Raw genomic sequence first — 14,136 nt, 5'->3', positions numbered from 1 at the left:
GCAGAGAAAAATTGAAAAAAAAAAAAGTGAAATGCAAGACTTCCGCTTTGGTGGCAGACGCAAGTAGTGTCAGGTGACACATAAACACTGTAGACGGCGCCTGCGTCAGCAGGTGTGAAGACTCCTCTCTGTCCGCCTCGTGTTTCCATTCAAAATGTCAAAAGAAATGATCGCCTTTGTCTCAAGAAAAGCTGGAAGGCGTTGATGCTAGTAAAACATTGAAGGCGGTATGTTGTGAGGGACACCATAACCTGCAACACTTACATTAGTATCAGCTGCACGACACTGCAGCACGTGACACAACCACAGTGATACAATATTGGTATATTAACATAAGGTGACCAGACGTTTCGGGGGCGAAAGCGGGACACGTGCCGATGATGGTGTCGTCACCGTCAAAAAACGCCGAAAAAAGAGATTTTTAAAGACAACAGCGACATTTGATGGACTTGTCAGAAAGCCAGAAAGCGGGACATTGGGCTTTCCGCCCGATATTCAGGCGGGACACGAGGTCAAAAGCGGGACTGTCCCGCCAAATGCGGGACGTCTGGTCACCTTAATTAACATATTGACACTGATCGGTCAAATAAAGCCAACATCGACATGGCCCATCCCACGACTCTGAAATAATCGATCAAGTGCACAAAGGGCAAACGGACAGCGAGCTAGAGGGGAACAATAACAGCGTGCAGCGTCATATCACGTGACCTCCCATCTCTCTCTCTCTGTGTCTCCCCCACAAGTTAGCTGGCTGCTGGAGTTAATTTACATGAATAATTAGCTACAAAAGTGTCAAACAGCAAATATTTTCATTACAGAAATAAATCCACGCAGAAACGGTAAAGGTGTACAGTGATGCTTTGCATACTGACTTTAAATTGTGCCGTGTTTGCAAAATTATTTAACACATATATATAAATCATATATATATATAGCAACAATAAATGATATCTTTTAAACAATTGCTTCATGAATAGCTCTTGTAATCACACACAAAGAAAGAAAGAGGTGAAAATAATGTTAGCATTAAATTAGTAATAACATAAGTCTGTCCGTATACTTCAGTAACAGAATACATGTAAACAAAGAAATTAGTATATTATAGTTGTTTTAACCTAGTTATTTAATAAAAACCCTCACAATTAGTAAATTGGGCTTATGGTTGTGTTGATTAATAATACAGTTACAATGTTCTTAAACCCTCGACCTCTACTGTCCAGCTCTCCTCATCGATGAAGAAAGGTGTTGGAGCGGATAAATGTTGTATCTGCCAGAGCATGTTCAAAGGTGGAAGAGCTAGACATAGGCCGACAGTGCCGGACTCTTTCAGCTGTTAAGCCCACTTAGCCATTTTGTCTTGCTCCTGTGGCCACTGTCTAACTTGCTCCTGTGCCCACTGTCTAACTTACTGCTTCAGCAAGAGCAGGCAACCGTCAAAGCGACATTTTCAGACTCAGAACTGATTCCAATCCTTATTATCAACCAATACATCGCGAAGCTTACACTGAAACACTACAATAAACTAAGCCACGCACATACTATGACTCCGCCCCCTTTTCCTGTTTGCGCACGACACTGGGAAAACTGCTAAATGCTGATTGGATGCTGTCATAGGACACCAATGTAAGCCAATACCCTAATAGCAGGGGCGATGACTGCTGTGGTACAGGCTGAAATATTACTGTCATTACTTCACGTGCATGTGACTCCACGCGCCACATTACTGCCGCTGCTCCACAAGCCAGACATGCGTTGCAGAGGAGCCGCCATGACAGTCCGCCATGACCGGACGTGACGCCAGGCGAGCAGTGCGCCGGTGACGTCAGCCAGAGCTAGACGTCCTGCGGATAATTACCCTGGCCGGAAACACAACACCACCAGGCAGTTAGAAGCCATTTTTTTTTCGAGGCAACAGCATAAAAACTCGCTCACTGCCTTCATATTTTTTTCGATGGTGGAGAGGACAGTGACTCGCACGCAGCTCATATCATCGGGTATTTGATTACCCAGCATGCACTGTCCAGAGGGGATAACTGTCAACAGCTAATGTTGTTAACAACGGCGAGTTACCTTTTCTTTTACAACAAAACTAAAGGCAGCCAATAAGTCAAGGCAATACTGATTACAAAAATAGTATTCTTGAGGCAGGGAAATAATTTAGGAAATAATAAAAACCATGGCGGAATAAGATTAAAGAAAGCTGATAAATCTCTACTGAGGTTTTGGCACTGTCCAAACATGGCTGCCTGCAGGATACAAGAGGTCGAAGGCTAACCCGAGTGCAACATGGGTTAAGTTTATTTTAAAATAATAATTTCAAAAATATGAGTATATAATTATGCTTAATTTCAAAATATAAGCCTTCAAACATCGGCATTGTCACCTGCCACTAGAAAAACAAGAAAATTACCCGCTGCACTCCGTTGCCTGTAAGCGGTATTTCTAACGGCCAGTGTGAGTCAGTCCAGCAAATCTCTGCTTGTCTTCCACTCAGATGAAGAAAAATCGCTCAGGTTGTGTTCAAGAAGCAATTTTTTTTCAGATCCATGTTACTTACAAAGTCATTTCTGATTTCTGCTGTTCTTCAAGTTTATTTTTGCAGCTTGTTTTTGTTCTGCTTTGTTTGTCTGCTCTGCTAAAACCATTTCTTTAAAAGGACAGAATCGGGGCAATGACTCAAAAAAGCGATCCTGCTCATACTCCACAGTCCAATTTTAGGTCCTTTTCAAAGTTCGCAACGAGTACGGGTTTTAATGGATTGAACCCACTTTGATCTCATGGAATGAGTTTTTGGTCTTTCAAAAACTGAACTGGAGTTTGAGAATGTTGAAAGACTGTCCACCCCCTCCACCCCCAAAAAACAAAAAACAAACAAACAAACAAACAAACAAAAAAAAGACAAAAAAACAAAACAAAACAAAAACAAACAAAACCGCTCAAACTTGATTAAACCGCAGAATAAAAACAATGTGAGGGGGAGGTAGAGGGGAAACAAGATGGCATGACTGCAGGGGAAAAAAACCCAATGTGAGTAGAGGCAAAAAAGGAAAAAAACTGCAGGGGAAATATATCAAGCCTATTTGAGCGCAGGGAACAGGCATACCCATCCATCACGATGACTAGACCGCGGGAAGCAAACTTATGACACAGCTGTGGGTGTGGAGAACACGCACACCCGGAGTGAAGCCAGCAGGAAGCTGCGGGTACAGAAGCAGGCAGCACATCCTTGGCTGCTGACTGGAAATAATCAAAAGCGTTTTGAGATCAACACCAACTACAAATCATTGGAAAAGGTTTGAGAACACACTTGCACTAGGACGTCTATATTATTTGTCAATAGTTATATTCAGACAAACTTCAATAACGAATAATTGCGAGTGACTGTGGGTGTTGGTGAACCCGTTGTTGAAATCCCTATTAACGGTATATTAACGGTACTCCAAAATGTTTCTGTCAGCCATTTCTCCACTGTGGAACCACTGCACGTGACTCGGATAACATTCGGACGGATGGATTTTCAGGAAATTGCTGAAAACGCGAATGTCAGTGCGGGCAGGGGAAATTATTTGTGAAGCTTCCTATTGTTTTAATGCGCTTAGCTTGTGGCCAAAGAAATGAGCTCATTCCGCTGCAATTTCTTAGAGATTAGGACAATTAAATAAACTTGTTTTATCGGAGTTATGTGGTCAATAAAACACAATCATTTTACTGGAGTTTTTAGCTTTCAAATGTAATATTGTTGTTTGGTATTTGGGAATGACAAGGGGTGGGATGCGGGGAATTAAAGCTGTAAGGACGCATCCTCCTCAGACCAGGCAAATCAGACATGATGAGGACACGAAAAGCACATCCAGTTGTGGGCGGGACCATCGTGGTGCCCCCGCAAAGAGGCAGAAGTGGGAAATGACAAGACAGGTCTGCCCCAGCGAATTACTGCCGATGGTTCCTCACGTGTCGGGGTGGACACGAGCGTGTCTGGCTCTGTCTGCGAGGCTGAACATAATTACTCCTTGTGGACCTGACTGGACGAGATTGAAGACCTTGCAATGACCACCACTCCAGCCAGACGACAGAGTTTACAGCATCGCACCACACAACTTCGACAGGAAAGCGACACCTATGCTCGACTTTCTCTGCAAATTTTTAGTCTCTCTCCGAGTTGGACTACGGCATTTAGACATTCTATCTGCAGTACAGGCTTTGATTATCGGTCGCCTGTGTCAAGAGGAGGACAGGGGCTCAGGTGAAGGGTAAATTTATTCTGTGGTCAGGGGATTGCCTCGACTGGGGATGTCTTCTTTCAAGAGTCTCTGGGGCTCCGGCGAGTTTGCCTTGGAGTTTATAACAAAGGTTTTACGCATCTGGGCATCGATTGACCGTCAAACACCATCGATGGTTTCCTTTGAAGAGGAAGAAGACATGCACATGAATATTTCATGTTTTGCAAACAGCTTTTTCCTGCGAAATTTGCAGACATCGGAAAATATCCCCCCTTCCATCTTGAAGAAATGAATTTCCCTTTAGTCAGTAACGACAGGACCTGTATACCACATTTCCCTCGTCTGCTCTCTTCAGCTGTGGCAAAACAAGGACCGAAAACATCCTTCCAGAAGCTTCTTTAATTTTGAAGCTGAAGACTTGTTGCTTGGCGCGCGATGGAGCTAATTCTCCAGGTCCTGGCTTGTCTGGAAGTCGTCTCAGGTTACTTCTTTAGAGTACTCCACGAACTTCGAAAGATCTGACATAAAACTCGCACAGAAGCCGCTACTGCGCACTTCATGAAACACGAGCTGAAAACACAGCGACATCTATGAAGTCTGAAACCATTTAAATGATTGCATGTCCAAAACCAGACGCCATTAATCAGATTTTCGACCCTTATTTTTTAAATCGCAAGAGCTCGACCAACAAAAATACAATTAAGACTTCTCCTTCTAATGAAAGACAAATCTGAAACATGTAAACTACATTTCTTTAGCTCAATCCTGAAGTTCCAGTTTCTGACAGGATGATGAAAACATCAGGACTTCAGTCAACTGGGAATTTTCTTCTCAAGAACTTCTCCCCGTTCTAAGAAAGACATTGTTACATTCAAAAGCGAAATAAATTCGATGTAGTATTGGAATCTATTTTCTCACATAAACATCACACCTGAGTTAAAGAAAAAAGTTCCGAATGTGGGTTTACCGTGTATGTAGCATATTTGTCTCAATCTCTCTTCCTTTCTCTCTCACACACACACACACCTACACGTGAAGTCGTGCACGTGCAGACCTGACCTGTTCAAGATTCGATACCAATACATTCTTTCTGTACTTGCTTTGGAATCAAACATTCATCACCAGGCGAACTGACGAAGGCGAAGTTTTCATACAAAGTTCAAACTCTGCTATATATATATATAAAACATTGTTTACGATCTTAGGCCACAGACCAGGACCACTTAAAAGAAGCAGAAGAGAGGCTGAAGTGTTGAGTCTCTGGAAAGACAGCAGAAAGTTTTAAGTTTCTTGCTAACAAAGTTAATTTTCTCTCTCTATCCCTTTTTTTAGACAGACGGACGCATCACAAAAAAGTTATTTCTTCTTAGCCTTTGTTTTTTTTTCTCTTGGTGGCGGTGAGGGCATTGGGGAGGGGAAGTGGCTCGTCAGCGCTAATCTGACTGCAAGACCAGGGAAGTCGAGTTGTGATACATGTTGGCTGATGTATGAGCCTCTCGCCTGCTCTGCTGATGTAGTGGAAGCTAAAGTCAATAGCATCTACATCACCACAGCACGAGAACAGACAGGTAAGAATATAAGAAAATTAAAAGACCGTTTTGCATTTGAAAGTTTAGTGCACTCTTAATTTTAATTTTACAAAACATTTGGTGCAAAATGAGAACTGAAACAATCTATGAAAAGGAAACTCAAAGTTTTATCTACATTTAATTCTCGACAAACTCTCGACCAAACGACGTAAAGTAATCACGAGATAAATTATACAATTCTGCAAGTGCATCAACAACAACAACAACAACAACAACAACAACAACAACAACAACAACAACAACAACAACAACAACAAATGTGTGAACTGTTCGTCTGGAGCCAAAAGCGTTTTATTTCAATCTAAAGAATCCACTGCGTTTTCCATTTAAAGTGAAACATAAACTTTACGTATGGCTCATGAACTTTTAACATTTGACATTAAGGAATTCTCGCCAGCAGCACTTCAGTGCATTTTTGGGTTTAAAAAAATCGCTAATACACATTAAAGACACCCTTGATACTCTACATTGATGTAGAGACATTCTCGCATGTGAACGATAATAAAAGTTTAACGAGTCCACAGAAACTTTAAACATCTGACACTGATGAATTCCTTGCCTGTGGCTGGCTGCACTCTAGGGAAGGACACACACATGCGCACACACTGGCAAACACACAGACACACACAGACACACAGACAGACAGACACAGACAGACAGACAGACAGACAGACAGACACACAGACACACAGGTGCTAATTACGACTGACACGGTGTCTCCTTTGTCTGTAGGCAGACAATGGCCAGCTCCCCCTGGGTACAGGTGGCAGTCGTCAGCTTTGTCACAAGATCTGCAACTGTCTTCCACGAACAAGGCCTGACAAGCAGCTGGGTAACGGCTCTAATTGCAGCCGCCAACAAGAACTTTTTTTTGTCTCAAAGACGAGTAGCTCTTCGTACCAAACACCTTCCTCAAGGGCTGATAGTAGAAACGAGAACATACAGAAGCTCTACGTGATACAAAAATTCCATTAAGTCTAAATATAGCCCCCTGGGTTTCTGGAGGTCGCTAATAACGGCTCAAAGACAACATATGATGTATCAGGATTTCCAGACCTGTCGACCGCTTTTTTCTTCCCTGCGGTGGACTGTTGGTCACGTGATCTACAGAGGGCCTTGCACGGCTTCCGAGGATAACGGAATAACGCCTCCAGACCCGTGCTACTGACTTACATCACGAGGACAGACTGACAAAAGGCGCGATGAGATCATGTTATAGAAATATTTGTTGTTTTTGGATGCTGGAGTCTGGGATTTATAAGCGGCTGTGTAACTCAGAAACAAGAAGACTTTTAATGGCTTGGAGGACAAAACAGAAAGCTGTAATCACTGATGGCACTCGGTAAGATCACAAAATCTGTCACTAACACCTGGAAATTCACTAAACATAAGAAATATCATAAATACATTATCCGGAAAGTGGTTAAACAGTTTTTGGCAGAGCGAATACTTCTGTCAAGATCCGTGCTGTTATCAACAGAAGACAGACAACGATCATAACAAGAACATCATAATGTCAAGAGGTCACAGCAATGGATAATCATACAGACAGCTGTGAGTAGGTTTGCGAGCAGGTTAATATTAATATTAAGCCACTTATAATGGTATAACATGCACATAGGCATAACAAACAAACACACCCGCACGCACACACAAACAAGAGATAAAGAAAGTGAGAGGAAGCAAAGACAAAGGGAAAGATAAAAGTGGAAAAAAGGTCACTTTCAGCCGAAAAAAAAAAGAAATATATTCACCCACACACGCTCACAGAGAAAGAAAGAGGGGAAGGGAGGGAGAGAAAAAAAGGTGAGAAGAAACAGAAGAACGGATTAATAATACTCGGCAAGAAGTCGGCGGCGATGGCAAGAAGCAAAGCTCTCGGCAGTTACCCCAGTTATTGTACCATTTAATGTCGGATCTGTGGTCCTGGAAATAAAACACCACAATGCATGGCCTCAAGCCTCTGCAACACTGAACATTTTACATCTTAAAGGATTTTCCCTTTAGAAAGAAGAAGCTTACGTTTCCAGGCAAACTTAAAAAAAACGAACCTTCCTCTGATTTTTCTTTTTCATCTTCTATGTCATGTCATTAAAGTTTTCTGCCATTGGAGACACACCAGGTACTAAAATGTTGAAAGTTGTTTCAACAGCTTTTAGTTTTAATGTTTAGTTTTAATATTGGAGTATTGTGCTCCAGATTGTATCCAGAAGAAAAGAAAAAGTAAAAATAGTTGAAAGAACTACTTAAAAGGAAGAGTGAGCTAATGAAGAGAAAGAAATAGTAAACGATGTAAAGATGTAGATTAAAAAAAATAGGGAGTTGAAATATTTATGAAAGACAAAGTAAAGAAGAAAGAAAGCAGAGAAGCATTAGAATAAAAAAAAGTAGGAAAATAATTATAATCACTGCCGTAAAAATTTTAAAAATACAAAAACACTTTCATTAGCTCCAGATGAAGAAATGAATAAAAAGCATCAAAGTTTGATAAGTTCTCTAATAACACAAATACACACACATCATACATACCCCGACATACACGCACACACACACACAGAGATTTACATACACACAGACACACGACAATTGTTTTGAAACCGACAACATCAACTGAATGTATCTAGACACAAAGTAGGGACTAGGGATTCGGAGAAGTCCACACTAATTGTTGTTGTCCAAATAACTGGACTTGTATACAGTCCACTGAGTCTCGCCCTCACAATGAACAGCAAGACAACACATGTCACGTGGCCAGACACTACAACAGTAAACATGAAACAAGATATCCGCTATCAACAGTCTCATCCGTAAAGCCCCAAAAATAAATTACAAGAGTTCAGAGTTATTAAAGAAGTATGGATCATTCTGTGAGAAGAACTGGATGATGTGTAAGCAGGTCTTACTTCCCCCACAAGACAAATATGATGATGTGTAAGCAGGTCTTACTTCCCCCACAAGACAAATATGATGATGTGTAAGCAGGTCTTACTTCCCCCACAAGGTGTTTCCATCGAGCGGAGCCGAGGCCAAGGACCGCAGGACACCGGTGACGTCCAGCAACACGTCATCGTCCGTCTTGAGCACGTGCGTGGCGTGGAAATGGCGGGCGAACCTGCAACAGACACGCATGGCTGCACACAATGAGGTCGTCAGGCATGCTCACACGGTCGTCGGGCGGTACTGAGGCTACAGGAGGTGAGGACCAGGCCAGCCACTCAGCCAACTGCTCGTTGCCAGCTGCGGGGTAATCAGACATGTCTGGCGACAAATGGCCGCCACCTCGGTGATCGTCGCTTTAATTCCTTTTCGACTATTCGCACTTCACGTGTGCACTGAGTCATTTGAAGATGTAAGAGATGTGAAAGGCAGAATAGTTTTGATTTCAGTATTTAGCAATTGTCACGTGTACAAATAAGTATATCACGTTTTCAGAAAAGGATTTGATGAAGACAGAGGGATGAGAATGTGAGGACGGACATAGCATAAGGCAGCGCCATGTAAACAATATGAACCAGCACCATATACACGCTCTCATTAATAGACATATATACACTCTCGTGCTAATATACTGACACATAGATAAATAAAGAATAAGGAAAGGAGAGACAAAGACGAATACCAACAACTATTGCAGTAGCTCATTCTACATGGCATTGACTTGCGCGTGTTTGTGATTTTTGGACTCAAGTGTTGTGTACACTGAAGGTCAGTCCTGTAGAAAGTCAGTGTCAGTCCTGTAGAAAGTCAGTGTCAGTCCTGTAGAAAGCCAGTGTTGTAAGTCCTGAAGAAAGTCAGTGTCAGTCCTGTAGAAAGTCAGTGTCAGTCCTGTAGAAAGTCAGTGTCAGTCCTGTAGAAAGTCAGTGTCAGTCCTGTAGAAAGTCAGTGTCAATATCTGACCAGAGCAAGAAGCACAGTTTTGTACACAAAACCTATTATTTAAAAAGCCCGGGGCTGGCAGACTAAGTCTGCGACTGCCTGGACCATCCAAATGACCCGATGATGGCCTGGCAAGAAAGGGAAGACCGGGTCTTTAGAAGCAGCGCTGACGTCCGGTCTTGCGGGCGGACCGTAAGGCGAGCTCTATTATGGCCGTTACCACGAGCACTCCCGAGTAAATCTTTCCAATCACTGGACAGTCTGGTGACGGCCGTGCGGTCATTACCGACTCCAGCAGTTGTCCGTGATTAAGAGACTGACGGTTGTAGGGGGGAAGGATGGGAGCATCGGAAGGGAGACCACAGCTGTCAGGCGCCACGACGGAAACGCTTTTCTTTTCAACTCTCGCAAAAGTGTTATTGTCAACGTCACTTCCTGTGGCTACTCTGCACAGGGGACACAGTAATTGATTGTGGATGACTGTTGGTATGTTAGTAGAGAAGTCTCATCTAGCAGAGGGGCAGGGGTGTGGACAGTTCCTTAGGTGTAAATCCCTGACGGAAACAGACCCTCATTTCCCGCTGCTCTCCCCTCAATATAATCATCTATGGACGACGGTCGGGTCTTGACTGCTTCCATTCCAACGACATTAAAAAAAGCTGTTATACTGCGACACAACATTCGACCCTCAGGTCAATGTTGAAATCCTGTGACTTCTGCGCAATGAAAAAAAAAAGCGATGGAGGGATGAATGATGACCCTTGACCTATCAGCTCGCCCTTGGAGCTCCATCACATCGGTGCAGCAAAAGTGAGAATGAGTAACCACGGTAGACACTGTACAGGATGTAGGCTACCACACTGGTGCTTCAGATACACATACTGAGCATGAAGAAAAAATAAAAAAGGAAACAATAAACAAGAAAGAGACTCCTTCCCTCAACAAAAAACAAAAGAAAAAAAAACAAAAAACCAACAAACCCACCACATGAAAATCCCCCAAATCAAGACAAATCAGCCCTAAAAACACTAGGTAAAGATTTTAAAAATCCCGGAAGGTTGATGCATGCCCAAGCATTCGCCTAATGCATATCTTAATCATTTATTGCGTTCAGTAAATCTCCAGTTACAAGAAGCTCCTCACAGCGGCCATGTCCACACACACCACGTGACCATTCCTACATTTTCTCTGCTGCCTGATGCGGAAGCGCTCTTCGTCAAGTCTAGAGGCGTCCTCACGGGGGATCCCTCCCTTCGAGGACAGCAATGAAAAGTCTTCGAGGACAGCCCGCGGGAATTCGGACAATTTGATAAAGAAAGCAGACAGCCGTAGTAAAGTAAAAAAAGACAAAAAAAGACCAAAAAAAAAAAAAAAAAAACCCACAAAGTGAAAAGTGTGAGCGGAATGTCACCGTCTCAGGAAAGCCCCATTCCTTATGTATCCAAGACTGTTTCCTATGATGTCCCCCCACTTCAAGTTCCAGTGGACCATCTGTAGGCGAGCCGTACACGCGCATGCCAAGAAGCTGCCTGAATGAGACTGATGGTCATGCGTGGGGCGCCCTCTGGGACAAACTGCCGACAGACGGATCCCGCTAATTTAGCTCATTAATGCCAGGCGCTCGCCAGACCCCCAAGGAAATGAGGTTTTAATGCCGGAGGCGGGAGGAAATCCTGCATTGCCGAGGCTGAGTCGGTCACTGCAATAAATCTTCTCCTATCTCCATGATGTTCGTTGCTATTCATGACCTCGGTACTACCTTTACGTCAGATAGTTCCCGCGGAGACAAGACGCTTCACACACAACGACTGTTGTATTCATGCGCGATTCTAAGCAGTTTTATTTTGCCTTTAGAATCCCTTTAATATCTGAGTTGTGCGATCATTCCACCGGACTTACATGATTCCCCGGCAGTCACCTGCCACGTACGTGGTTTAATTATCTACACTCGAGCTGTTAAGAAGTACATAAACACCGCGGGTGGGATGTGGACTATGTAGATTGTAAGGTTCAGAAGAAGTCGGTGTAAATGTCGCGATTACTAATTTAGAATTATTTAGTGTTTTTGCATCATTATGCGTCCACATTCATTTAGACACTCTATATATATACACCGCTAAATAAATGTAACAGAAAATAAAATTACAAAAATAACTGGCTTGAATGCGTACATCGGGAACGCATGTGTGTGTGTGAGAGAGAGAGAGAGAATGTGCTGTGGAAACTATAGCTCAGTGAGTTCACATCATACACTACTCCATCAACACACCCTCCACAAGTCTCGTCCCCCCCTGGGCACCAAGCAAGTCTGCGATCAAACGGAGCATGACAAAAGACCGCAAGCTGTTGTCGGGAGAGCCGCTGCACGTCAACTTCTGCAGTTGCTGGGAGTGGACCTGTCTCCAACTGCCCTTCCCTGCAACCCCCAGCGGTAGCTAACCCCCCTGGGCCAAGTCATCTGCCACGATGTCGGCAGGTGCACGGGTCGCAGCCTCCACGCACGCGCCTCGTCTACAGTGTCGGGCGGTTGACCGCGCGCTCCATCAAGCGGACACGCCCTCTGGCGGCTCTCCGCAGCATCACCTCGCTGGATTGTGCACTTTGTTGCTTAGTGACATCCCTTGACTTCCACACTCTCTGACATCAACACCCAGAGCTGGTGGCTGGATCGAAGGGAGGAACCTCCCCCTCCCCTTTCATCCGTCTGACGTTTGTCATCAACTCCTGGCAAACATCTTTGCTCGACTGCCGTTACAGAAACCCTCCATGAGAGAGCCGTTAATGTTGCTGCCTTTCCAAAAACCATCCAGCGTTTGTTTGTGCGAGTTTTGTTGTGTCTTCACATTTTTTAAATTCTTACAGATTAAAGAGAAAGCTGTGCTTCAAGGGACAGCCCCGTGTCCCTGAAATTGAACTGGACACATTGATAGAGACTGGCTTTGACCGATCCTCATCCCCACAGGACCCTATCCTGCTGCAGGGCTTCCTCGCACCATTAACCAGTTTAGTCGCCGCCGGGGTAGCTAACAGTATGATCGCCTGGGGGCACAGAAACCCGCGGACTACTTTCAAGGTTCGCCAGATACAATCTTCTCAGTAAGCAGCTCAGAACAAATTGCAAAATCGGGATTTTTACTTAACAGATGGGTAGACCTCTGATGACAACGAATAAATAAATGCTTTATTATCCATAACAACCCGATGATCCAAAACTAATGGAAGGACCTCGGGTGGTTCCGCTTGACTGCCACAAAGCGGGTAAATGAAGCTCGTAAGGTAATACCCTCTCAACCTTTGGGATGCCCTACCACCGTATTTTCCATAAAGTTGCATGTTTTATTTTTCTTCATCTGCTTTCATTCTTTGATTTCCCATATGACGAGGTAGCCGCCAGACTGTGCATGTTCCATGCTGGTTTATATAGCTTTACAAAGCTTGGTGGGTTCATAAAGTTCCTTTACAGCCTGATGTCGAGGGCTTTAAAGTAGTTTTCAGATCAGTGGTAACAACATACTCGCATGGCGGCACGAACACACAATATCAAGACTACCACAATATGATGGAACTATCAGCCTGCAGATTTTCCACCCGTGTCTGAGTAATGTCGTTCGTTCATATGAAAGTGAGACATGCTAACCAAAGTTGAACATGTAGCTATCGCCGTCTGGCGAGGGACTAAGACAGGGTTGAAACCGATGTCAGACGAAGACGAGGCGAACATGTCCACCCCCGGCAACCGCAGCAAAACTGTCTTTTGTCATACTCCATTGCCTGGCAGACTTGCTTGGTGCCCAGGGGTCTGCAACTTGTGGAGGGTCTGTTAATGGATTAGCTTATTAACTCGCTGCACTATCTTTTCCACAAAACACAGACGCCATTTTGTCCGGAAGCTGGGCTTGTCAAGAACTGCGACATCAGCTAAGCGGAGACAACATGTCCAGCAAGGTGGCCACAATCTCGCGAACCATCTACAAGAAAAGGGAAATTAATAAATTTGGGCCTGTCAGTCAGTTTTCTTTTCATTTATTTTAATTTTCACTAGTTTCTTTCCTTTATCTTGACGCGCGTGAAATGTCAAAATGTGATATGGAAGCTTTATAAAAAAAAGAGAGATTCGCTGTGTGCTTCTGTTAAATGAATTTTCTCGCCATTTTTGTAGACATGTTCTTTGATTTACCCTGCAGAATTTAACCACTTTCTCTAACGCAATACTCCGTATCTGAAATCAACGGTCTTTTGGAAATAATCTCCCATACAAAGGCTTCTTGCCAGAAAATACATCAAGACCACGCATATAGGGCAAAAAAAAAAAATGCGTAGACGTGTTCTGGAACCAGTTTATTGGTGCGAGTTTGTAAATGTAAATATTAAACAAATAAACTGTAATAAACAATTATAAAATACACCAACAGTAGAGGTGGAAATCGAAGGGAAAAAGTGTACATCCAACG

The 14,136-nt window shown here is 43.5% G+C and overlaps 1 protein-coding gene across 1 annotated transcript in view; it reads right to left on the bottom strand.

Moving 5' to 3' along the window:
- The window catches only part of LOC112570564 (UDP-GalNAc:beta-1,3-N-acetylgalactosaminyltransferase 2-like), a 178,891-nt gene that overhangs the window by 8,138 nt on the left and 156,617 nt on the right, over window positions 1-14,136 (bottom strand). The window contains exon 10 of the mRNA XM_025249077.1: window positions 8,799-8,921. Within this exon, the coding sequence (XP_025104862.1) occupies window positions 8,799-8,921 (123 nt within the window). The remainder of the gene's footprint in view (window positions 1-8,798; window positions 8,922-14,136) is intronic.

This window comes from Pomacea canaliculata, linkage group LG8 (genome assembly GCF_003073045.1).
Source record: "Pomacea canaliculata isolate SZHN2017 linkage group LG8, ASM307304v1, whole genome shotgun sequence".
NCBI classification, from domain to species: Eukaryota; Metazoa; Mollusca; class Gastropoda; order Architaenioglossa; family Ampullariidae; genus Pomacea; species Pomacea canaliculata.
The sequence above is the reverse complement of the archived record's forward strand: the minus strand, read 5'-3'. Positions and strand labels throughout refer to the sequence as shown.